This window comes from Microtus ochrogaster, chromosome 10, assembly GCF_000317375.1.
Source record: "Microtus ochrogaster isolate Prairie Vole_2 chromosome 10, MicOch1.0, whole genome shotgun sequence".
In the NCBI taxonomy this organism is placed as follows: domain Eukaryota; kingdom Metazoa; phylum Chordata; class Mammalia; order Rodentia; family Cricetidae; genus Microtus; species Microtus ochrogaster.
In genome coordinates, this window is record NC_022016.1 from 56202690 (window position 1) to 56229216 (window position 26527).

General features: G+C 46.8%; 1 protein-coding gene across 1 annotated transcript in view; it reads right to left on the bottom strand.

Annotated features, from left to right (window-relative positions):
* LOC101999605 (CUB and sushi domain-containing protein 2) overlaps positions 1-26527 on the bottom strand; it is a 514736-nt gene that overhangs the window by 130059 nt on the left and 358150 nt on the right. Inside the window, exons 14-19 of the mRNA XM_026782281.1 lie at positions 22017-22343; positions 18991-19185; positions 6541-6679; positions 5544-5731; positions 4650-4838; positions 4337-4453 (exon numbers count right to left, since the gene is read on the bottom strand). Of these exons, the coding sequence (XP_026638082.1) occupies positions 4337-4453; positions 4650-4838; positions 5544-5731; positions 6541-6679; positions 18991-19185; positions 22017-22343 (1155 nt within the window). The remainder of the gene's footprint in view (positions 1-4336; positions 4454-4649; positions 4839-5543; positions 5732-6540; positions 6680-18990; positions 19186-22016; positions 22344-26527) is intronic.

A 26527-nucleotide genomic window follows, 5' to 3' on the forward strand; every position in this document is an offset into this window, starting at 1 on the left:
TGTGTGTGTGTGTGTGTGTGTGAGAGAGAGAGAGAGAGAGAGAGAGAGAGAGAGAGAGAGAGAGAACCTCTTTGTTCCTCTGCTCAATGTGTCCACATTGAAAAACTCTCTTGTTTTGTGCTTCTCACTAATCCTTTATTCCCTTAATTGGCCTACTGAGGACGGGTGGCCGAAGCTGGCTCTCTCAGGCTGGGTCTGACCCTGACTCCAGAAACCCTGCCATATGGCGGCTGAACAACTCTGAATAAAGTTCAACTTTCTCCAGCTGGGTTTCCGTTTGTTTGGGAGTAGCTCAATAAGCAGCCGGGGTCTATTAGCTCAATTGTCTTGGGAGCCGATCCCGGGAGAAGGGTGGGGGCTGATCCTTTCAGTTCACCCCACCAAACAGATCTGCACTTCCTGGTGTCAGGCCGGAGAGGGTGGGGTGCTGGGAACCAGAGATCCATTTTTCAAAGAGCTCCAGATATGTCATGGAGATGGGGGGTAAAATGCAAGTTTGGAACTGTCTTCTCTCTCCTGATGCTGGCAAGTTCTAGAAACTGATCTGAGGTCTGGGTAGCTAGGAGTTAGCAGGCAGCTGAAGAGATCAGCTATATCCTGGGGCTTCCCTCGCTGGTTTACTTGGGGGTTCGATGCTATAGGTTAGGGGCACCTTTGCCTGGTTCTAAGGAAGATGTAAAGAGCTCTGGTCATTCATCACCTCTCACGGATTATAGACCTTTTACCTCGGCCAATTCCTTTGAACACAGGCTCACATTTGATCTCCGGGACACTTGTCTAACAATCTGGGCTGGGCTCCAGTGTCCATGACTTTCTGCCTGCTTCATCACGGTACACTGAGAACTGGGTCAACTTCATCAAACAAGTGTTTGTTAAATAGCCGATGAGCTGAAGTGTCTTCTAGGTAGACATGCACAGAAATAGAGTAACATAGACACGTACATGATCACAGATGCTCAGACACAGCAACATGTATCCCTCTGATCATACATGCCCAGATAGGTGGCACCTTGAACACAAGGGCTATCTTTTTAGGGACCCTCAGGGCTGCCTTGATTACCGGGAGGTTTCTTTCTATCTCGCCTTGATAGAAAAACTCTGGGTGTTCCTAGTCCTAAGCAGAACTGGCCTTGAAAGCCAAGGTGGCTATTTCAATATGTGTGGGATGTATAGAAATAATATTTTGTTCAAGTATTCATCTCTATCCAAACAGTGTGATTACATAAAAGATATTCCTCATTAATGGGAAAAGGAGTCCAGAAATGAGGATAAAGAACAGCTAGTATGACATGTGGGGTGGCCAGCTGCAGAGCATTGCCTATACAAATAACCTCGCTTATGCTTTATAAACACAACATATTTGGGGGGCATACTTTGCTACTCAGCAACTTCTTGGCATACCTCTGATGGTCCACAGACATTCTTTCCCACATTATTCCTTTGCGTAGCTGCTTGCGTTTCATTCTGTGGCTGCACTGCGTTTATTTCATGGTTTCATTTTATTTGTGTGTGTGTATGTGTGTGTTTATATTACAGGCAGTCACGAACCATCTAATGTGGGTGCTAAGAACTGAATTTGGGTCATCTCTCCAGTGTCACTAGTTCTTATTTAATTAAATCAGCTAATTAATGTGTATGTGCATGTATGTAGAAGCCAGGGGGTGATATTGGTGTCTCCCTCTATTGTTCTCCACATTATTTTCTGAGGCAGAGTCTCTCAGTGAACCTGGTGCCTACTGACTGGGTTAGCAGCTGGCCAGCAAGTCCCAAGAAACCTCGTCTCTCTGCGTCCCCAGCTCTGGTGTTACCGACAAGAGCGGATGTGCCTGGCTTTTAACATGAGTGCTGGTGACTTGAACTCAGCTCCTCACACTTGTTGAGCAGGCATGTCATAAACTGAGGGATCTTTCAGCCCTAATTCTTAATTTTTTTTTATGTAATAAAAAAAGTGTCTCCGACAGTTCCACGATAATATGCCATTTTACTACGTGTATTCAGGTAAATTACAGTAAGTGAAACTGCTGGCTACAGAGGCCACACTGATTCCCATTCCTGGCCCACTGCTGGGAGAAGCCAAGGCTTGTCTACTGTGGTCAGCAGGGAGGCAGGAAGGCAGGGAGGCATAACCGCATCCATACCACACAACGCATTACGATGTCCTCACGCGGCAGGGAAAGAGAAACTGTTTCATTACTGGCTGAAATTGCATGTCTTTTAATTATTGGTGGGGCTGATGTTTTCAATTTGTATTTCAATTATGAAGTGCTAGTTTATAGGTCTGCTCATTTTTCAGGCTGATGGGCCGGGCAGTTTTCTTACAGAATCCAGGAGCTCTTTACAACATCAGGTTGGCAGTCCTTAGTCAATTACATACATCATAGAGAGTTTTTGCGTATTTACTATTGACTTTGCATTTTCGTGGAGGGTTTTTTTTATACAAATCCTATCAATTTTTAAATTTTAATTGAATCCAGCACCCTTTGCCTTTATGGATTATCTCTGCTAAAGACACATCCTACCAGAGGCCAGACTGTCTATGGCTTTCTATTGCTGCTATCTATGCACTTCCGTGGATGAGATAGTGATGGGATTTTTAATGTTTTTTTTTTCAAATAGTTAAACTCACTCAGTGTGTGTGTGTGTGTGTGTGTGTGTGTGTGTGTGTGTGATGTACATGTGTAAGGAGAAACTGTATGTGCATGGGCAGGTGTGTATGTGGAGACCAGAGATTAATTCCAGGTGTTTTCCCTCAATGGCTGTCCATACTGTTTTTGGAGATAGGGTCTTACCCTTGGACCTGGGGCTCATTCATTAGGATTGGTTGACTGACTAGTGAGCCCCAGAGAGCCTTTAGGATTACGAAGCTGAGACAGATACCGTGTCCTGCTTTTCACATGGGTGCTGGGGAATCGAACTGGGGTCCTCACGCTTGCAAAGCAAGCATTTCACCAACTGCGATTCTACTCTAGCCTCAGAACCGCACTGTTTCTAAATTCTGTTTATTTAACTTCTTCAGTAGATCTAAAACGGCACTTCAGCCACGCCTTACAGTCTGTTTTGTCTGTGCACAGAGACGTCTATTCCTGGACATGCACCGTACCCCTGCTGAGTAGAGGATGTCCACTCCCGGACTAGTACATTCACCTCACACTGTCAGCTCATACTGGTATGTGGGTACCTGGGAGGGTCATTCTTCAACCCCCTCATCCCATTCCTCTGCATGCTAATTTCCTCTAGATTAGAGTATTTATTTTATTTTTATTAAAGGCATGTATCACAATTATCAGTGACAGATTGTCGAACATAGATGCCAGTCTTCCACTCCCAGTGTAGAAAAGCCAAAGCTGTGAGACCAGGTCCTGAAATTCTTGCTGAACTGCAGACTAGGGGAGCCACCTCTACAAGATGTTAAGATAAGCATCTGGAAGGGTGTGGGCTGTAATAGCCTGCTTCCTGCCCATCTCTATCAGTGTCTGCCATATGGGTGCAGTCTGGCAAACACTGCTCAGAAGTATGCACTAACTTGTAGCTAGCACCTTGCTTTGAACTTGGACTCCCAAAGATTACATTTGTTAGGGAAACTGAGGCAGCAACACTATCTAGGGAGGCAAATGAATGTGTGTCATCCCCAGGAAGAAGAAAGCTGTGTGAGGGGAGGCTGCCACGCTCTGAATCCGAAGGGTCAACATGGGGAAGAGGGGACAGACATGTCGTTGGTTCCTCTAGGATACAGGGCAAGAACAAAGGTTTCAGAGACACCTAAGAAGCAACTCAGAGACAACAGGTTTACCAAGAATGACAGCAGTCAGGTCTGGCAGCACAGGCTTGCAATTCCAGACAGCAAAACGCAACAGAATCACAAGTTCAAAACCATCCTGGATAACTTTGCAAAATTCTGTCTCAAAAAAGTAAAAAGAGGGCTGGGGAATGTAGCTCTGTGGTAGGGGCTTGCCAAGTATGCATACGGTCCTACATTCAGTTCCTAGCTCTGCTCCCCACTCTGACAACAAAGATAATGGAGGCCTCTTTTGTGGAATAGCTTCCCATCTCTGTACCAGTGAGTGTGTACTGCCGTCTTATGGGACACACTCTGCTGAATGGGGTTTGATGGCTGGTCACTAGTGGGATCTCTTAAATCATGGAGAGGCTAGATTCTCCGCAGTATTTACTGAGCAATTTCTGTGACACAGACAGATGTGTGAGTCCTGCAAGTTTTCTTATTGGTGAGAGACTCATACTAAGATCACATGTCACTATGTAGTGAAATCTTCATGGACGTTGCTCTGACCTGGGACCCTGGAGTCCTGGCCACAAGGTCAGTCCCTGCCACACTCACCCTTGCCGTGTGACGTCTCGATGACCCACGTGCAGTTCAAGTTGTTGGGGTAGAAGTCGGGGAATCCTGGTGACAAGATGGTGCCACTGGAGCCTTGAATGAAGCCACCGCAGAGAGCTGCAGGAATGAAGAGGGCAGAGAGAGAATCAGAGTGTCTCAGAGAGCTCCCCTAACCATCCTTCTTGGATACCATGAACCCCCCCAAACCGCCAACTTCACTGATGGGTGTGGGGGAGTCAGTGCCTGAGGCTTCAGGGTTTGTCAGGGCAGGAAAAGAATGTACTCTTCAGTGCCCCCTGCTGGTGCGCCTCACCTTCGCAGCTGGGGAGGGCCCGACTCCATTGGAAATTGGGCTCACACTCCAGGGGCTCCCCATCGCTTAATGTGTAGCCCGAGTCGCAGCTGAAGGTCACCAGGGCACCCACATAGAAGTCATTTCCATGACGCTGCCCATTGACGGGGATCCCTGGGTCCAGACAGTGGTCCGACTGCAGGGTGATGGCTGGAGAAGAGAGGTCACAGTTGGAACAGGAAGCACGTGATGTCACCATGGAGGAACTCCTCCTGACTTATCAAAGGAGGCCTTGCTTTACAAAGGCAGAAGTTGCCAGTTACTGAATCATGAAATGTGGCCCTTGGTATTTGGGGGGGGGGCATTAGAAGGCCCAGCTCTCAAGCAGGGCTAGGCTGGTTAACACACTCAACACAGGTCTACTGAATGCTCACTAAGGGCTAGGCACCATACAAAGGCTTATTGACAAAAGATGAATAAGCCAACGACTCTGTCCTTATGATGCTCTTCCATGGCACTTCCTTATTTGGTCTGGAAAGCATTGACATGAGGTTAACCCTCTAAATCAAGGGGATGGATAGGGAAGATGATTAGAGATGGCAGGTGTTTGAGGGAGATGCCAGCTAACTTCAAGGCCATGGTCAGTCAAGCATTTGATCCCAGGGCAGGGCATGGCAGCCTTACACCTGTAGACAGTAGAAGCCATGAGGTGTGCACCTGGGACCTGGCCTGAAGGTCATGAGCAACTCAGCTCCCGTGACCTTTGAGAGGGGCTGAGAGTGGAGAAGAACCTCCCAGGACGTGCATTTTTGCAGGTGGCGGGGGCTGGGCCCATGGCAGAGCACAGTCAGGGGGCTTCCACCCACCCCGGCCAGCCTGGATGTCTACCTCTTGGCACTACCCCCTGAGACTCACTCTCATAGCGGAGCTGGAAGCCGATGTCTGAGTGACTCTTGTCAGTGGAGAAGAGGAGATAGAGGTAGTTGCTGGTGCTGATGAGGAACTGGGGTACCTGGGTCCCGTGGTAAACTCCAATCAAAGGTGCTGAATATGTCCGCCCATCTCGCACTTCCAGGGTGTCATAGTTGACCTCGGTTTTAAACCTACCAAACGATGCCAATGGCCATGTCTTAAGAACCCCAAAGTGTACCACTTGCCCCGCTTCCCCAGGGCTCTGGATAACCAGACTTCCACAGCGAGGATATTTTAATGTAATTTGCATAGATTTACTAATCACGGGGAAGGAACTTTCTCTACAGTAGTTTACTCTCTCCCTCCTTCTACTCTAGGAAGTACACACCCAATCCTCTCTAGAACAGGGAGCAGGATCCATCTTACGACCCAGAGACAATGTTCTAGGCCGGGCGTCCACCCAAAGCAAAGAAGAGTAGGTCACATGTGGGCAAGTGCCCCACGGAGCACACCATGCTTCCTCTGCCAACCTTCACAGGACAGTTCGCAGACCATGGATTTCATGCCACGGAGGCCCCATCTGGAGGAAGTCTAGGTTCATATACGGGAGCTGCTCTCCCATCAAGGGGCTTACGTAGAGCCTGGGAGTGGGACATTTGAGCAGGACTTAGGACAGAGATTGGGGAACACTCTTTCCCATGCTGAGGATGTGTGGGTCTGGTCCTCAGATGCCACGTGTCTTTGGTTTCTAATGGTGTCTACCTGCCATCTCTCTTTAAGGGCATAGTAGACAAAAGGGCTCTAGGGGCCCAGGTAATCACCCACTTTTCTTTTGCTCCCCAGCCATAGACTCCCAATGAACCAAGCAAACTTAAGGGTAAAGTCTGTGAGCTCTGTCCCCACGCATGTCCTCCCCTGATCTTTTAGCATGGGTGCCACCCTCCTCCAGACAACTCTGTGACAGGGTGGCCGTCATCCAGGCCACCCCTCCCCCAGGCACCTGTCAAATGTGATTTTGATGGGGTATCCGGGTTGAGCTTCTATCACCCAGGCACAGCTCAGGGCATCCTTGTAGAAGCCAGGCCAGCCTGGAGAGAGGATGGTCCCGCTGGGGGAAGTCAGGTGACCACCACAGGGAGCTGGGGGCAGAGGGAGAAAAGCAGATGTGTTGAGAGACAAACACATGAACAAATAAACAAAACCCCTCTCTATAAACTGTGTCAGCCAAGAAGAACTTGTTTTGCTTTTTTTTTAAATGGAAAATTACATAAAGTCTGAACTGTGAGCTTTGTCGACTGGGACCCTTATAGATGTGACCGGTTACATCATTTGCAGGTTTATAAAAAGCCAAGTCTGTTTGCCATTCCAGTGGGGCTAATATTTGGATCACGCTGCCTTTTTCTTTGTTCTCCCCTCAACTGTCAGGCCTGAGGCAGAGGCATTAGCTCCATCCACTTCCTCCCATCAACACTGGGGAGCTGGGGACTAGACTTGGGGTCAGCTCAGGGCAGTGCTGTGTCTCACCACGTTATGGGTACCATGCTCCTTGCCTTCTCCAACAGGGATGCCCAGTATTTATCAGAGCATCTGATACACAACTGTCCCTCCATGGTTCTTCGGTGATGGGTAAGAGAAGGGATACGAGGATGGATGAATGAATGCAGTCTGGGGCGGGTGACTCTGCAAGACACCCTCTGGCTGGCGCTGTTCTCACGAAGCATGCCACCGCCTTCTGCTTAGACTCCTCCCCATGATTCCTTCTTCCAAACACCATGCCCTAGCCTCTTGGCCTGTGCAATGGTCATCAGAGCATTTCCATCCCTCTTCCTTCAGGAAACATGGTGGGTTTCACAGTCTACCCCTGGTGTGCTAAAGTCACGAGGCTGCTTTGACCAATAAGAGGAGAGCGTGAGTGAAGCCTGTCTTATCCATGTGGAAATGTTCAAAGCAGGTGGTTTCGAAAGTTTCCTCTTCCTGCTTCTGTGACTGGGAAAACAACCGTCAAGATGGGAACCCACCACCCACCCAGGCCTTTAAATAACTCTGAGGAGTGGTCTCATGTGTGAGCCATGTTAAGCATTGTGGTGGCTAAATTCAACAGTCACCCTGATTTCATCTAGAAGACAAACCTTTGGGGATGTCTGTAAGGAAATTTCTACAGGAGGTTAACTGAGGGGGGGGCTATAATCACCCTAAGTGTGTGCCACACCATGCCAGGGACTAGCTAAAACGATAATGAGAGCTGAGTAGCAGCATTAATCTCCCCTGCTTCCTGCCTGAGGATGCGGCATGGCCAGCTGCCTCCAGCTCTAGCCGCTGCCTTGACTTTACCGCCATCAGTCAGACTGGACCTCTCCTTCCTTAAGTTGCTTTCAGGTGTTTTGTCACAGCAAGTAAACAAGTAATTCAAACATTTAGCTTAAATGGTCTTCAGCCCCATCTGGGGGCTGTTGGCATGGGGGCTGCTAATGGTCTAATGTAGGCCCCTAATACTTGCCCAAGCTTCCAGGGGATGGGAACCATACATTGCCACACTAACGCTGACGTCATTGTCATGGACACTGTCATGGAGCTGAGTGCTCATGCCACGTCATGTATTTCCACATACACACACACACACGACCATGCTCCTCAGAAACCCCACTGTGAGGCTGGTGCTGTGATTGTCATAGGACATTGAGGCTCATGGAGGATGAGTGACTGGCCTGAGCTTGGACAAAGACACAGAAGCAAACATCACAAACTAAGGAACCTCTGTGCTCTAAAGAACCCCAGCTTCCTCTAGACTGTGACTGCAGACCTACTGGTGGGCAAAAACTTCCTGAACAGGATGGAGGTGGAGAGAGAGGGGCACTTTTGCTTTTCAAACTCTTCTAGATGCCTGCAGGTCATTGCCTTTGTAAAATCCAGTCAGATGTTCCTCATTCTCTCCATTCTAGAAGCTTCTGGAATATCATCTGAGTTGCTGCTTAATTTTTTCCCTTTTCTCCTTCTTTCTTTCCTTCTTCCCTCCCTTTCTCTTTCCCTCCTATCCTTCCTTTATAGATACAGGGTCTTTTATTTGAACAGAAAACGGGAAATGGTATGGGAAGTCTTTCTGCATATGTGTTGCTTTTATTGGTTAATGAATAAAGCTATTTAGGACAGTGGTTTAACAGAATAGAGCAAAGTGGGAATTCCAAGCAGACAGAGGAGGAAAGAAGGCAGAGTCAGGGAAAAGCCATGTTGTTGTAAGGAGGAGGGAGGCTGGCTTGTTCGTTCTGGCTGCCCGGCTAGCTTAGCCCTGAAATAACCACACAGAAATTGTATTAATTAAATCACTGCTTGGCCCATTATCTCTAGGCTCTTATTGGCTAACTCTCACATCTTGATTTAACCCATTTCTATTAATCTGTATATCGCCACGTGGCAGTGGTTTACTGGGAAACATTCAGCATGTCTATCTCTGGTGGCTCCATGGCGTCTCTCTCCCTCTGCTTTCTTCCTCCCAGAATTCAATTCTGACTTCCCCGCCTACCTAAGTTTTGCCCTATCAACTAGGCCAAGGCAGTTTCTTTATTCATTAACCAGTGAAAGTAACACATAGACAGAAGGACCTCCTACACCATGTAGCCGTTGCAGAAGACAGATGCTGGACACCAGATGGAACCTTACTGGTAGGCCACATTCATGTGATGATACACTGATTAATAGAAATGGGTTAATTTAAGGTGAAAGAACTATCTAGAAATACACTAGAGTCATTGGCCAAGAAGTATTGCAATTAACATAATTTCTGTGTGATTATTTCAGTTCTGGGCAGCCGGAAACAAACAAGCAGCATCCATCTATAGAATAGCACCCAAATGACTGGAGTTAACCATTGGGGCAAGTCACACACTTCAGGTTCGGGTATTTGTATGCCTGCTCGGGGTTAAGAGGAAAGTAGCAGAGAGCATGCTTGCTGCTCAGCACCCCAGCCTGGGCAAGTGGCTGGATCGGGTCTGCTAGGTGTGCACAGGCAGGAAAGCATGGCAGATCCCCACCGCAGTGCACTGCAAGACAGATTTAGCTTTTACTCAGATAAAAAGGGTTTATATTCTGCATGGTGCTACCCAGAGTTGAGGTAGTGAGGACGGCTCCCACCTGGCAGTCTCAGAGGCAGTGAATGGACCTCCGCCATGTTGTACTGGGCCTAGCCAAAAGACAAAACAGCCTTAGTCCTAGCCAAGCTGCTTTGCATTTTAAGAAGCAGCCCTTGTCAGAAAAGTATTACAGATATGCACTAAAGACAAATTCAGACAGAAAAGACCTCTAAATGGCAATTTTGGTTAAATGTACATATGCTTGAGAGAGAGAGAAAGAGAGAGAGAGAAGACTATAGACAGTTATAAAAGGAAGTAAATGGTTTTTAAAAAATAAAACAAAAATATTTAAAGAGACAGAGTATAGACAGTAATAGATTAAAGGAGTAAAGAAAAATAAGCTGTGTAAAAATGGGAAATACACAGAGTCTGGATTATGTATATTATTATGTTTTCTTTGACTTTTTTGACTGTGAATGAGCTAAGTACAGGGAGACACTTCATTGTACAAAAATATATACTTTAAAGGTATCTTGACTTCAAAATTTGGATCTAAGGATATGTTGCTTTGGGAAAGAGGTTCTGCTTTTGTTTCCACAGAGGATGAGAACCTATAGATTCCTTCCAGACTAATGTGGTTTGAAGGGTCAAGACACCCCCAAAAAGTCTCCATGAACCCCAAACATATACTTCGCCCAACAAAAAGCAGGAAGCAGTTTGGAGAGAACTGTGCCCAAGTTCTCTAAATGATTGTTTATAAATGTTTGTTTACATTTAAAGGAGTACATGCTATAGAGATGAATACTTTGCATTGGTATGGATCTTGGTTTATTGAAACAATTTAAGGTCAATTTTTTATATGTGTATTTCTGCTCTTGATTAAGGTATCATAGTTTGTGCAGCTCAGTTAAAGATGTAATGTATAATTAAGAAATACAGGTTAATAGATAGTCATTTATAATATTCGAGCTTGTAGTCAAGTTAGTTAGGTTTTCTAGATATACAGAGATATATTTCAGTTAGATAGGTATTCTTCAGACCTTTCAAAGACTAACAGAATATGACATTTAAAATGTTTTAAGAACTTAGAACTTTTTATGATGAGACACTTCTGCTCCTGGCAGCACCAATTATTTCAAGAGGAAGATGGGCGTCGATGAGGCTCCTTATGGAGTTTGTTAGCCATTTGGGTAAAAAACTGTTCTTGCCTGGACTGTTTGATAGTGTGCTGTATGAACTGGACATGTAGGACCCACAGAAAAATGACTGCTGAAGTTACCTAAAGAAGGTGAGACAGGACGGGCGGTGGTGGTGCACACCTTTAATCCCAGCACTCGGGAGTTCAAGGCCAGCCTGGTCTACAAGAGCTAGTTCCAGGACAGCTAGGACTGTTACACAGGGAAACCCTGTCTCTCAAAACCAAAAAATAAGAAAAAAAAAGTTGAGACAGTTGTTCAGAGTTCCTGCTTCACTAAAGAGTCTGCCAGACATTCTGCAGGATAAAGAAGAAAGTGACTGACAAACTGCCAATAGGGGTGGAACTGTCTTTGAAATTTCCTGCTTAGCAAAAAAGTCTTCCAGATACTATGGGCCTGTAGGCTGAAGATGGATGTTCCAACATTACAGAAGAACTTTGGGTAACTCTCCAGGCAGTGAGATGTTTCTGTCTATTCTAGAGTTTTAGAAGCTGTTTACAATACACTTTCTGTTTACTTAGGTAATATTATTTCTTTCTGGAGTCTTTGATGGAATTGAAGAATAGATAGTTATAATTATACTTTTCCTTAGTTATAATAAAAGATAGAGTAGGTATAAAGCTTTAGAATCTCAAAGATAGGATAGATAATAGAGTATTTTCCTTAATTTGACAAATGTAACTGGACTAATATTGTAACTGTAATTCTTTCTAGATACCTATTTTGGTATATGTAATTTAACTATGTTAAAGTTAAAATCTTCCTTTTTATTTAGACAGAAAGGGGGAGCTGATGTGGGATTCCCCTCTGTATGCTGTGAATATGTTTTATTGTCATTGGTTAATAAAGAATCTGTCTTTGGCCAATGGCTTAACAGAATAAAGTAAGGTCCGAAATTTCAATCAGAAATGTAGAGAGAGAGTAGGCAGAGTCAGAGGGATGCCATGTAGCCGCTGGAGGAGAAAGATGCCTGTGTGCCCCTGGAACTGGTAAACCACGAGCCTTGTGGTAAAATATAATATAATAGAACCAGTTAATTTAAGGTGTAAGAGCTATCTAAAAATACACTTAAGCTATTGGCCAAACAGTATTGTAATTAATTAGTTTCTGTGTGATTATTTTGGGTCTGGGCAGCCAGGAAATGATTAAAGAGCCTCGGACTATACAAGATGGCTCCAAACTCACAAAGTAGCCAAGGATGACTGATTCTGCCTCCATCTCCAGAGTGCTGGGGTTACAGGCCAGCGCCCCACATCTAGCTTACACAGTGCTGGGGACTGAACACAGGGATTTGCACATGCTAGGCAAGGGTTATACTGGCTGAGATGCATCTTCAGCCCAGGGATTCTTTTTCTAAACGTACTGTATTTTATTTGACTATTTTACATGTATGAGTGTTTAGCCAGCCTTTCAGTGCATCATGTGTGTACCTAGTGCCTGAACAAGCCAGAAGAGAGGGTCACGTCTCCCAGAACTGGAGTTACAGGTGGTTGTGAGCAGCTATGGGGAAGTCAGGACTTGAACCTGGGTCCTCTGGAACAGCAATAAGTGCTCTTAACCACTGAGCCATCTCTCTATCTCCAGCCCAGACATTCTTAATAGAGAAGTATATTAGGAATTTAACACAGAAGATAACAACAGCAATGACAACAGAAGAGCGTCATTGTCTCCGGATCACTTACTCATTGGGTTGCTTTAACATGTCACCCAAATGCAGGTTAATAAAGTTTTTATCCCAGTTTTACAGAGGAGGTAAGCAAGGCCAAGTGGGTTAAGACCCTCGATAAAGGCCATTAAGCTGATGAAGTCAGAGCTGAGATTTAACCTGAAGACCTCTGTCTCCAAATCCTCCCGCAGCACAGAGCACACTACTGTCACACAGACAGAAAGGAGCTGGAGGGTACCCAGCGCTTGCCGGGTGTCGGGGCTTAATGTGGATTATCCTTGTGAAAACGGCAAAGCAACAAGGCACATATGTTATTACCCTCATTCTATAGAAGGGGATTATTGCTCTGATTTCTGTGAGTGGAGGCTTAGAGAAACTATGTAATTAGATGGCGTCTATATAAAACACCGAGAACTAAATCACACAAATGTGTTATCGCTTCTCTAACTCTGGTTTTCAAAACCGACCCATCATCTCACTGAATAAGTTCCTTTGGCGCATGTATGAGGGCTCAGAGGTGGGTGGGAAGTGCCTGCTGCTGTGCCCCCAGAGGTCTCCAGCAGACAGGGAGTCTGGGTTCTTATTCGCCCCAGGCCCCGCCTCTCTGGCTGCTGGATGTTGACCTCCTTGTTCAAGTTCCAGGAAGCCACAGACCAAAGGTGAAGTTGCATGCCCTGGACTGTAGATGGGTAAACAGTGCTGTCTCAAATCTCCAGAGGGGAGTTTAATTCTTTCCTCTGATGGCCCCCCACGTTCTGGTTTTTCTCTGTTCTATTACACTGCTTTAGATGGTTAATTTCTTCTTGTGCACATATGATGGCCAACTGACCTCTCTATTCGGTTCTGTATTCTGTTACTTGCATTTTTCAGAGTGGCCCATGGCCGGCAGGATCTAGACAGGAGGAGTCCTAGATGCAATGTCTCTTTAAGAGTTCAACTTCTGAACATCACTTAGAGAAATAGCATCATATTTTCTTTATGCTTCATCTGAGCGAGTACTAACACTTTAATATTAATTTAACTTTTAAAGAATTTGTTGCTGGATTTTTTTTTGACTAAATGTATGCAGTGTGTCTCAGTGTGCAGGTGCATGCCCTTGATTCTGTTTATCTAAAGAAGAACTAACATGAAAGCTAATAAGAGGCTAGAGAGATGGGTCCGTGGTTAAGAACAAGTACTGCTCTTACAGGAGACCTGAGAGACCTGAGATCAGTTTCCAGCACCCATGGGGGTGGGGCGGCCCAGTTCACAGTCACCTGCAGCTCCAGCTCCAGTGGATCTAATACCTTTTACTGGCCTCTACAGGTAGCTGCACGCATATACAAATAACCACACACACACACACACACACACACACACACACACACACACACACAATTGAAAAGTAAAAACAAAACTTTAAAAAAAGTAAAATTAGTACTAAAGTGTTAGTACCCATTCAGACGAACAATCGATGAACAGGTAAATCAGGAATCTGGAGCATCCCCCATGGGTAGCAGGGATACACTCAGAGCTTCACTTTCCCCAGTTTTTTGACAGATTTGACTCTGGAACTATGTCATCACTTTGCATGGCTAAAATGCTTAAATTTGATGTGCAATTTCTAAAAACTTAAACTGAATAAATACACTGCATATTTATGTATAAGAACCTAAAGAGATTTCAAACAATAGTAATTTGATAGCCCATCCCTGTGAGGAAATAATATAAAGAACGAGGTGACAGCCGGGCGGTGGTGGCACACGCCTTTAATCCCAGCACTTGGGAGGCAGAAGCAAGTGGATCTCTGTGAGTTCGAGGACAGCCTGGTCTACACAGCGAGTTCCAGGACAGACTCCACAGCTACTGAGAAACCCTGTCTTGAAAAACAAAAACAAACAAAAACAAACAAAACAAGAAAAGAACGGGGTGATGATGGTGGTGATGACGACAATGACCGTTTTGGTAAAGCGTGTTATGTTGGTAGCACTGTCTTTACTATTCTGAGACTCCTGGAGAGGCATCGCCACACTGTAGTCATGATGGTGTTGTGTGGGGCTTGTAGTTTTGAGCAAGAGTGAAAAGACAGGTGAGGACGGCATCAAGGAAGATAAGGTTAGCGGATAAAAGCTTCTTCGTTTGAAATGAAATGAACCTGCATGCATTTTCTTCGAAAAAGCATTTCTCCGCTGCTTTCACTGAAAAGGCTTACATGCACGCACGGGGCGAGTCAATAGTAATAGGCACTCTTAGTACCCTAGGTTCTTAAACATCAATTTGCACTAAACGGCACCTTAGAGAAACAACCGATTCTAGGTCAGGGGCCGAAAATGTCCAAGAAAAACCATTCTCAAAGGGCTGCTGCTAGCCAGGAGGACAATGTGGACATCAGCTCGAAAAGGAGCTGTAAATAGACAAGATGAATGTACGTCCATTGACCTCTAACGACGTTTAAAGTGAACCAAGTTTGGAAGATGTTAGGAAGTCCATTCATTAATGTGTAAATAAAAATATATAAAAGAAAATAATTGTTTCCCCGATCCCCCCTTTTTGAACTATATCTTAGCATAAGACACGTTTTCTTCAAGTAGTTGAGCTTACAAAAGATGAAACAAATGAAGTGTCGCCATGTCACAGTCTCCAGGCTGGGATCACAGACAGCTCCTAATGCCCCAAAGAGAGGCAACAGGACATCGTGCGCCTTTGATGGAGCTACAAAGCCCTGCCTATTAAATGGTCTGGCAATTAAAAAAATGAAAAAGGAATCCAAGTCTGATTAAGTATCTAGATCTTCGTGCCAATTAAAGAAGTACAAGAGAGAGGGGGCTGTGTTAAGCAGGCACTCAGGGAAGTGATCAGCAGAATTCAGGATTCAAGGGGCTGAGAGACAGCTCAGTCGGTAGAGTGCTTGCTGTGTAAGCCTGAGGACTTGAGTTCAAGTCCCAGACACATGCCAAAAGATGGGTGGATTACCGGGACTCTGCCGCCCAGCTAACCCGGCTTAATTGGTAAGCCACAGGTTCCAGTAAGAGATTCTGTCTGGTAAAACGGGTGGACAGCTTCTGAGGAATAACATCGGACCTCTGGTGTGTGAGAGACTCCCAGTGAGAGACGCAAGGCAAATAGCTCCCGAGGCATACTTGAGGCTGTCCTCTTGTCTACATGTGTGTGCATGTTCATGCAGACGTGCGCCCTCACCCTCTTGTACATACGTGCATTTGCAGACACACATACACACCTGCGCACACCTTCTCACACAGACAAATTCGGAATGGAAGAGGTGTCTTGTGATGAACAATTCAGTTTAAACAGAGATCACAGGAGGAAGAAATAGACCCCTAGAGATTAATAAACGACTTGAGACCTGTCTGTCCATTCGGATGCATGAACTAGAGAGGCACTTTAAATTCGTATATAGGTGTGCTTTTACCTATTAGAGACGATTAGTAAAACATATCAGGCTTTTCTTAGGGATGCAACAGCATGCTGGAAGTTGATCCCAGAGCAGCATGGTGGTGGTGGTAACAAGTGGGCACTTAACCCAAGCAGAGTTGGCTAAGGGTTTGGGTTTGAGGCTGAAAGGGAAGGGAGGGTCCTGCCTTGATTAGGTGGTACAGGCTCAGTAACAGAAGAGAGGCGAGCTCCTGAGCCTACCCTAGTGCCTGACACACAGAAGATGCTCAACCAACATCCGCAAAGGGATGAGATACTGGTTGTAAGCCAAGCTGCTTGGACAGGAGGCCTCCACGTCCAAGGCCCAGCCTGTGTCACGAGTGTTGGGGATTTGAACTCAGGTCCTGCCTATGTGGCAAACAGTTTACTGCCTAAGACATCTCCCCAGCTGCTGCTCTGAATTCTTAAACAGTTTTCCCAAGGGAAATGAACTTTACTTTTTTTGAACTTTAAAAAAAAAAATTGCACATGGACACGGTTTGAAAGTTTCATGACAGGCTCCTTTAAAGACTGACATACATATGAAGGCGCTCAATAGAGCTCACCGCTCTCTTTCTTTCCCAATGTAATTCTGTGAGCCTGAGTGTTTTCCTGGGTCCAGTTTGAGAGTCTTTGTTTTTCATGGGGACTTAAATTACCTCCATTGTCATAACCGATACATTTGTCTCACTACTGTCATTTCTTTATGCTCCCACTTTCTGAGACTTGTCTTGGGCGACAGGCAATATGCTTCCTTTTGTTTTAATTTCCTACTGGGATGTGAAAAGTAGAAAACCTGCCTTTTGTTCTCGGCGGGAAAACTTTGAGGTCTTTCATGAAGACGTTTGATATTACCATCTCTGCAGCGATATAACCTAAAAGGGCAGCCCAGGATCTGGGTGTAAATCCTGGTGCCATTGCTCACAGGCTGGGAGGATGCTGGGTAGGTGACCTGTCTTCTTGGCCATCAGGAGGGCCAATAACTCTCCCTGCTCCTGGGGGCTGGTGCTAGGCTGCAATTCAGTGACATGTGCCAACACCTGTCACAGAAGGGCATGTGATTTTGTTCTCCTGCTGAAGAGAAGAACTTGCAGGACATCCAGGCACAGCTGGAAAGCAGCTGCCTGCATCTGGAAACCTTTCTTAGGACATTTCTGACTTTCAACACACCCAACTACAAACACTGCTGTTGGCCACTCCCAGCTTAGCCATGCAGGTGAGGCCCATGGCTGCCTTTGAGAGGCAGCAACAGAGTGGAGTAGAGAGGTTGAAAATATTCCCTCTCTGGCCCTTTAAGAAAACCTCTGTCCCCTCCTGCCTTCAGATCTGCAGGGGACGGTCTTTCTCCTTTCTCCTTTCCGAATTTAGAAGCCATTTCCTTCTTACCTTGTCCTATTACAGTCTCTCTAAACCGGAGTGGCTCTCAGAATATATTAAGAGCGCCTAAAAGGCCATTAGTGTCTTCATTTAATTGTCCACCAGGTGGGGATACTTAATTAAAAAACAATACACAGAAAAGAGCTAGACAAAGATCAAGAAGCTGGTCCTCGCCAGGCACAGACGGGAGGAGGAAGCAAGGTGGTGAGGGCGGGCTCCTGGGCCTTGCGTCTCCCCTGCTCTGAGATTTTTTAACTTTGCTCTTCTCAGACATATAACCTCTCCCTCTGATCTGATTGGCCTGATGAAGAAATGGTTAAACTCAAGTTCAAATACTATCAACCGCCATACATCCTGAGGGTTCTCTGTCTGCCAGTTATGCCTACAGCAACTCGGCTGGGAGGTTCTTGAAACACCTGCCTGTTACGGATGGGGAAACTGAGGCACAGAAGGACCATGTAGCTTCCCCAGTGTGACTTGACTGGTTGGCTATTGGTGGAGAGAGTAGGTCTGCCTGTGACACACTGTTCATGGAAGGTGTATGTGAGGTTAAGGAATCATTCATTCATTCACTCATTCATTCAACAGGCAGCATTAACCGAGTGTTGCGCGGCTGTTGGACACTCTGCAGGTGGAAGGCTGTGAGCCGGGATGGTCTTAACTCTGCCGAGCTTCAGCACCAGCGGGAGCACAGCGCTTGTTTATGCTTGTTGTGACCCTTGAAAAGACGTGTAGCTTCTGTCATCTTCTCATCTCTTTTCTGTTTTCCAGTTGGAACACTAGAGGCTCCAGAGGAAAACCGGCTCATCCAGAGGCCTCCGGATGGTCCTTCCTATCTCACACCTGCAGCTGGGCGGCAAAGCCCGCTCAAGAGCCCTCCCCTCCTTATCCTCCTGGGGCCTCTCACTTATGGGCTGGGATCTGGGTCTAAGGCGGGTCTCACAGGTCTCCGTCCTTTGTCTATTACCGAGACAGACAAAACTACAGCCCCTGCATATTCAAACAGCATGACCGCCCTAAATGTACCTTTGGGACATGCAGCATCTGTCTATAGAGAGTCTCACAGATCACTGATCTGGGCCAGGACTTGTGTGTGGTACACAGATTCGACATGAGCCCTGTCCTCAGGAGACACCCTGTGTTTGAAATCTGCTGTCTGCTGAATCAAATGCTTGTCTGGGAAGTTCCAAAACTGCCCTGAGACACAAGGTAGGGCTGGGCAGATGCTGTAGTGAGCCTGGCACTCCCTGAGAGTCACGTGGCTTCCAGGTGGCCTGTCCTCCATCACCTGGAGAGTGACCATAGGATATTGATGTAGCGGTTAAAGGGCACAGCTGGTGGAGCAGGGAGAGGCCAGAAAAGAGAGGAATGAACACATGCAGGAAAGGACAACAGGCAGCCTGGAGATGGAAAACTTGGATTGCCGGCATCCCTGTGTGTGGGACTGCGGACTCATCGGGACAGGAAGTAGAAACCCAGGTCCTCACAGCTGAAAGAAGACACCCTTTGGTGACTGACATCCCAGAAGCAGTTTGTCCTGTGTAGCTTCTGGTTACAGTTTAAATTCTCAGACAAAGCATTCCCGTCAGGCCTTTCACCCCAGTAGGAGGGCAAGGAAAGGCCCTGGGTCACTGGAGGAGAAGGCGGATGGACACAGAGATGGACCATGGTGACTGGAGCCCCTCACTCAATCTCCTCAGAGATGACAGCCGCTGTCATAGCCCATGGGCACTCACCTTCACAGCGCAGCACGGCACTGTTCCACACCACGCTGCCCTCCTTCAGAACACAGGTGATGGTCTCTGAGCCCTGCGTCCCGAGAAAGCCTTCATCACACAGGAAGGAGATGGAGCTGCCCAGCTGCAGGCTGTCACCAAACCTCTTGCCGTTTACTGGAACGCCAGGATCTGGGCACTCGTTGTGTCGGAAGGCTGAGGAAGGGGGTGGGGGACCCAGGCACAGATTAGATGTGGGGGGATCACACATATAAACCGACAAAGAAAAATGAGCTGCCAATAGCCTCAGAACTCCGTGGCTTCCCCAAGAACTTGCCATCCTGGGAGGGATGCTAGGTGTTCCAGAACCTGGGACCCTGTGGTTATGAGACACAGAATCCGTTGGCCACAAAGCAGGCCCATGATAAACTTGAACTTCAGCCTGTGTGAACGCTTCATTCTAAGGAATGCTGACAGATCAGGTGGTGAGCCGTGTTCCTCACGGTGGCTAATCATATCACATCAAAATTCTATCACGGAGATAGGATTACCCTCCTTTACCAGAGGGGAAACTGAGGTTCCATGTGGCTAAGTGGCAGATCTGTCTTTTCAATGTCAAATCCACTCCACGCTTCAGATAGCTAAAGGACCACAGATGATGCGGGGTAGATGGGTCCCAGTCCTGTGACACTAATAGAAGCCAGACATCATGAAGTAGATGCCCTGGAATTAGCCTTGTCTGAAGCCATTTCCTTTATGTCCTTACTGAATGCCAGGGCTGCTTCTCCTTCTGCCAGGTAACTGATAATGGGGTGAGTGAGCCGAGAAAGAGAGACAGGCACTGCGCGTGGCACTGAACATTGCCCCTTATTAACATGTGGTCCTGGGCCACATCTACCAAGGTACTACACCTCAGTTTCCTGACCTATAAAATGGATCGTGCACATCTCTGACTGGGTCAATGCGGGTCATTCTGAAGGTTGATGAGAACACCGTGGCTGAGGGTTTGGTGACTGTGTATTTCCTGAGCATGAGTTCCCATCCTCCAAGGGACTGCCCTTCCCGGCAGGAAAGGATATCCTTTTCCCCTACTAGCTCAACCAAGAACATTCCCGGGATGATGCCTGGGATGCCAGGCCCCGTATATGCCCCCCGCTGTACCAAGGATGGAGACAGGCTCCATCGCCACGTGTGAGCAGACATGAAGACTGTTGGTTTAACACAAGCATGGCTGAGTTGCCACACCCTTCTCTGCGAAACGCGAGGGTCTAGGTTAGCCTGGACTCCATCTCCCCCTTGCCTGCTTTAGGAACTATGGCCATGAAGTTGACACTGAAAGCTGAGACGAATGGAGCTTGGGGCTTGAAAGTCAAAACCCTACCAGTCACATGTATGTACACGTGTGCACACACATCTCTGCACGCATGTGTACACACCTATGCAGCAATGATTTGGTGCTCTTTCCTACAGCTGAGAGCTTGCAAGAGCATGGGAAGATGAATAACGTACGTGCTCCATTCTAGAGCCCATGGCCTCATGGAAAATGGGTTTGAGGACAGAGAAGCTAAAGGCCAGGACCATCAGTGCTAGGGCAGCAGGCATAGAAGATGGGGTGAGGGTCCTTCCATTTCCTTCTGTCCCTAGGCCACTGTGACAGGAACTTCCTGGTGATACGGTATGGGGGGGGGAGCTGATTGTTTCCGATGAGTCTGCTGCCCTGGAATTGGGTGAATGGGGCTTCAGCTTGGGTTACAAATGGCTAATCCCCTAGCACCTAGATTTTAAAGGGCGGGTGGAGTTAAGGGACAAGGCTTCTGTGAAAAGGGTGGCTGGCAGCTGGGCTTAGGAGGAGAGATGTTCTGTCAAAGTGTGTGAGATGGATGAGCAACTACAGAGCATTTCCCTAGTGTGTGTGTGTGTGTGTGTGTGTGTTCATGTGTGAGTGTGTGTGCATGTGTGTGTTCATGTGTGAGTGTGTGTGCATGTGTGTGCACATGTAAGTGTGTGCATGTGAGTGTGTGTACGTGTGTGTACATATGTGTGTGTGCACGTGTGTGCACATGTGAGTGTGTGCATTGTGAGTGTGTGTACATGTGTGTATACGTGCATGCATGTGAGTGCGTGTACGTGTTTCGCGCGCATGCACGCTCGTGTGTGTAGAAGTCAGAGTCAGAGCCTAAATTTCCAATCCTGGCGGAAAGAAGCCGGTTAATAACTCCCAGTCACAGCCAAGTTCACCAGGTTTATGGCTTCCTGTGACCTCATAATGGATTGTTGCTCCCTGGAAGCTTGCCGTTCCCAGGTCTTACCCACTTCTCATGTCCACTGAATCCGGAGACATAGACACGAGAAAAAAAAAAAAAAACATGACTGAGCTTCAGGTTGGGCTACGGGCTCGGGAAGGAGAATGAAGGTGACAGTTTCCATACTGGCCATGAGAGCGACTGAGAAATGACTTCTGAGAAGCTGCAGTAAGCCTCCGGGAAATGTCACAGAAACACAGCTCAAGGCCTTGGCTTCTGTTTTGGTTATGGGGAGGGGGCTCGGGCAAGGCCAAATGGAGAAAGGCAGTGGTCAGAAGAAGCGACATTTGGGGATCTGGGGATTTGGTGGTGGGGAGCTGACAAGAGAACTGAAGGGGCTTTCCCCCTAGAGCCTCCCTGCTTCTAGCTGGGAGAAGACATCTATGGAAATAAATGCTTACAGGCTGTGACACCTCAGAAATGAGCAGTTGGCCAGCCCAGGAGACAACTCTATGCTTCTTCCTGGGAACTGGGAGCTGGGAGGAGCTGGGAGGAGCTGGGAGGAGCTGGGAGGAGCTGGGAGGAGCTGGGAGGAGCTGGGAGGAGCTAAGAGGAGCTGGGATTAGCTGGGAGCATCAGTTGACCCAGCAGCAAGTCCTGCTTTGAAGCTAGCCCACTGCACTGCTGATCCTCCATGGGAGCACTTTAAATCACTCAGTAGAAGCTCAGAGGTAGGTATAGTCACCGGTGACAGAGGGAGGACTCACTGGTAAAGGCGATGTTGGTGACAGAGGGAGCACTTACTGGTAAAGGTGATGTTGAAGCCTCTCTTGCCTGTGGAGTGGTCAGTCTGGAACTCTAGACGGGCTACGTGGCCACTGCTGGTGATGGAGGAGGGGAGCTGATTTCCTGAGAAGGTGCCTAGCACCGGGGCCTCGGCCGTGGCGCCATCTTTAATGACTAGGAAATCAAACTGAGGCTCCACGTCAATGTCATTGAAGGCCAGGTGGATGCGGCTCTCAGGCCGGGCCAGGATGAGCCAGACGCAGTGAAGATGGTTGCCGTAGTCCTCAGGGTAGTTAGGAGACAGGACGATCCCAGAGGGGCTGGTGAAGTTGAAGAAGCAGGAAACTGTAAGGGAAGAGCAGTGGGGGTTAGGGGTACCTCCCATAGTTTGCAGGAGCCACTGAGGACCGGCCCTGGGAGGACGATCTTCATCTTCGCAGAAAGAGAAAGAATGAATGACACCAGGGTTGGGCTGGACTGGCTGGGTGCAAGGTTATAGCTGGGAGGCATGCTGGGTTCCATGCTGGGTATAGCAATGAAGTGTCCCTTTGGCAAAAGGCATCTATGACTTCTCTCTCTCTCGCTTCAATAAGCCCACCCTAGACAGCTTTGCTGTCCTTGGTCCCTTGTGGTAGGGAAGAAACTATCATTCAAACAGACTTGAAGAGGCACAAGCTGACCCTTCTCAACTTGGTTTATGGTAGTAAAGGACATGACTTAATGATACAGGGGTGACCATCTCCCAATAAAGGGGACCACACCCACCTCTTTCCTCTAAATGTCTTTGATAGGAGAGAATCCATGTCAGATCCACAAGGATTCTAACCCCTTCAAACCCCAGCCACAGTGCTGTGTGATCACCATATTTCAGAGGCCAAAGCCTTTGAGGAACAGGGACCTGTGACAGAGCCCAGATGCTCTGCCCATTTCCTGTCACCTCTCCCCACTATACCCCAAGGGTCCACTCATACAGAAGCCTTGAGTCATTCTCATGCCAATTCCTAACAGACCCTACAAGGAGGTTTAGGGAGAACACTGCAGTGCATGGGAAAGCAAACCAACGTACTAAACCAAAGCTTGAAAGGAAAATGACAGGATGGAGAGAAGAGAATCGCAATAGCTATGATATGGGGACATATCAGGACTGAGCAGAAGTTTCTCCATTACTCTAGGAGCCGCCCCGAGTCAAGCAAAGAGTACACTCAGAGGATTCAGATGGGGAAGTAGAATCCCTGTGCAAATGTAGCACATGCCAATAGGGAAAGCACAGAGAAAAAAAAACATAAAAATCAACACCAATGGGGTTGCATGAGCGCTCACGCGCACAATCATTGCGGGCTGTTAACTAAAGATGCGATCTTTTAGGGAGGTAGTGTATGATCTTCTAAGAGTCACAGACTACTCCACACTCCAGCTCCGTAATCTCTAGGAACTAATTCAAAAGACAAAGAGACACAGGGATAAAGATGTCGATGGTGACATAATTCCATCACAGAGGAAAAATGCCAACCACCTATATGTCAGCCCAATAAAGGGAAGTAAATTATAGTCTTTAATGTGGTGCGGTGTGAAGGCAATCATTAAAGTGATAAATACGACCCCGTGGAAAGAGCGCTAACTATCATTTTAAGTAAAATAGTAGGTCATAAAATTATACGTGTACCTTTGATGATAGCTATTAAATGCTTGTTTATATATGGGTAAAGATTGGACAGGAGCCCCCAAATAAAAACTGTATTAGGGTTGTAGGTTTCTGGGAGACTTCTTTCCAAATGAAAGAACATTTAATTTTTGTGGCTGCAGGCTCACTGTAAACAAACAGAACCACAAAGAGGTAATAATGAACACAGGCCGCTGTGTGAGTCCCCCTTTAACACTGACATTAGTGCACGGTGTTAATCATACTGCCACTTAGGGACTGGGGAGGTGGCTCCGTTGGTGGGCGTGTCTTATGAGGGCCCAAGTTGCCTCCTGAGCACCTACATGAAAAGCTGGGGGTGGTGGTAGGTGTTTGGAGGTGGAGAGAGGATGTCCCCTGGGGCTTGCTGATCAAGCAGCCAATCCTAATCAGTGAGCTCCAGGTCCCAGGAAGAGATGCCGTGAAAAACAAGGGGGATAGCATCTGAGGAGAGATACAGGAGCTTAGCCTCTGGCCTCTATACAGACATACATGTGTGCACACACACCCACCCACATATACCCACAAACGGACACACCGCCACACAGATACCAACATGCACACACACTCCCCACACGCACGCGCGCGCGCACACACAAACACAAATACTGATGCCTGATGAATCTATTTGAGTTGCTAATTAGAATAAAGCCAAGTTGAAAACGAAAATCATGTTTGCTAGATTTAAAAGACAACAAACACACAGAGGAAGCACTGGCTCTGTGTGTGGCATTTCAGCCCCAACCATGTCCTTTTCTGAAAGAAGTGTCTTTTCTAGCCGCCTCTGGAAGCGCTCCCATTCAACTCAGCAAAAGGAGCCTGGATGCTAAGATCCAGCCAGTTTATCCCCGCGATCATATTATTACTTAAGTATAGAAAGAACCTGTGCCAAGGGGAGAGAAGGGCATAAAAACACTTTTAGGCAGTGCAAGATAAAGTTGATGGTGGTGATTATTATGTATTATTGAGCATTTACTAAGTATAGACCCTGCTCTAAGCGCTTCCATCAAAGACCCAATTTAGCCATCCCAGGAACCCCACAGGGTGGGTACTGTTACTAACCTCATTTAAAACGGAAGCCACCAATTCACAGAGAGGGTAAGTTGCCAAGGCCACGCTAGCTCATGAAGGGCAATGCCAACCAACTAGGTAGTTGAAGTATTCCGACTCCGGGACTGAAGCTCATAGCCACTCCTTCCAACTGTCTCCCACTCTGAACCAAAGAATGTCCACGGGACCTGAGTCTGCCAGTGGAGACCTGGAGGAAGCTTCTCACATCTGCAGGAGATCTACCTGTCTACCCCAGGTATGGCGTCAGCACCAAGTTAGGCTAGGCAGGGATGTCCCCACACAGTCATGCTGTCTCCAGATGTGGACAAGTCCAGATGGAGCATCATACAAATGATACAAAAAAGGTAATAACCTTTGAGATGGACAGGAGACAGTCACGTGGTCTGTTAAAGAAGTCTAAACAGACTTGCTGTGAGAATTTAATTCCTAGCACCCGAGTCTGCTGCCACCATGCTAACACCTGAATCTTTTTTGTCTTTCTATGCAAAGGCACTATTTTGTATTGTTTTTCCCACAGTGCTGCTGCGCAGTGAGCCCAGGACCCCTTACAAGCTAGGCAAGTGTTCAACTACTGAGCTACATCCCTAGCCATTAGGGGTACCATTTGGGACCCTGAGAGCAGTTATATGTGACAGCTTATCTTATCTTGACAATCACCTTGTCACTTGGTCAGTGTATTATAGACTTGCCCCCTTCACTTCAGAGGACACTTCCGAGAGCAGGAATCTTGCCAACTTGATTCTTTTAACTTCTGATTTAATGGCTCTCGTAGCATCTGGCACACAGTCGGTATTCAAGTAATGCTTACTGAATTGAATCAGTGAGCATCGTACACCTTGAAAAGATGGCGATATGAGGATGTATGCCTCACAAGCCCATCCCATTCTCAAACTTGGGCACCTGAATTGGCCAAACTCTGGAAATAAAAACTTGAGTCAACTCAGGAACGTAGGGGAAAATAGGGTAGGGTGACCTGCAAGGCATTTCTCTGAGACATGGGACAGACATGGACCCAAGTAACACAGGGTGCGATCCAGCTGAACTGTGAGCGCCAAGACAAGAGAAAGTTGCTCTCAGACGTCAAAGGTTTCAAGAATGTACTATTCACACAAATATCATAAAATGCCACTTGAAGGGTTTTCTCCCCCCATGCCATGAAGGGATGAATCAAAATGAAGAATTCAAGGACCAGAAAGATGTGGTTCATAAAAAATCAAAAGTCAGCAAAGAACAAATAATACAGTGAAGAATCTGGTAATTGCTATGAAGGTGACTGTAAAATGGAACGTGAATATAAAACATGTTCCTCGGAAGAGAGCACATACAACATCATTCCACTCAGAACCCTTGGGTAAAATATTTCAGATTCTACTGATATCATGGGGAAAGGTGGAGCGAGGAGATATGCTAATTTCCTCATCTTGCAAGAAAGTCTGTTTTATAGTTTCTGTGGTTAATTAGAGAAATATAGGTTAGAACATGTATTTAAAGATGTTAAGTGTAATTAGTAATAGAATATGAAGTAGCTTATCTTCAAAATTACCAAAAGGGGAGAAAGCAAAGGCAGTCAATTTAGAAAGAAAAAAAAAAAGTGGATTTCAAAGGAAGCACCACGGATGTTTAAATGCAAAGCAGCATGCTTTAAAAGGAAGACAAAATGCAATTTGTAACAACAAATGTGTACAGGTTTACCTGCTAGGAAGACAAATCCCTCAACTGGGGATGAAACACACGGCTAAGACAACGAGATTCTGAACAGTGACAGGATAGGCGGAATTAC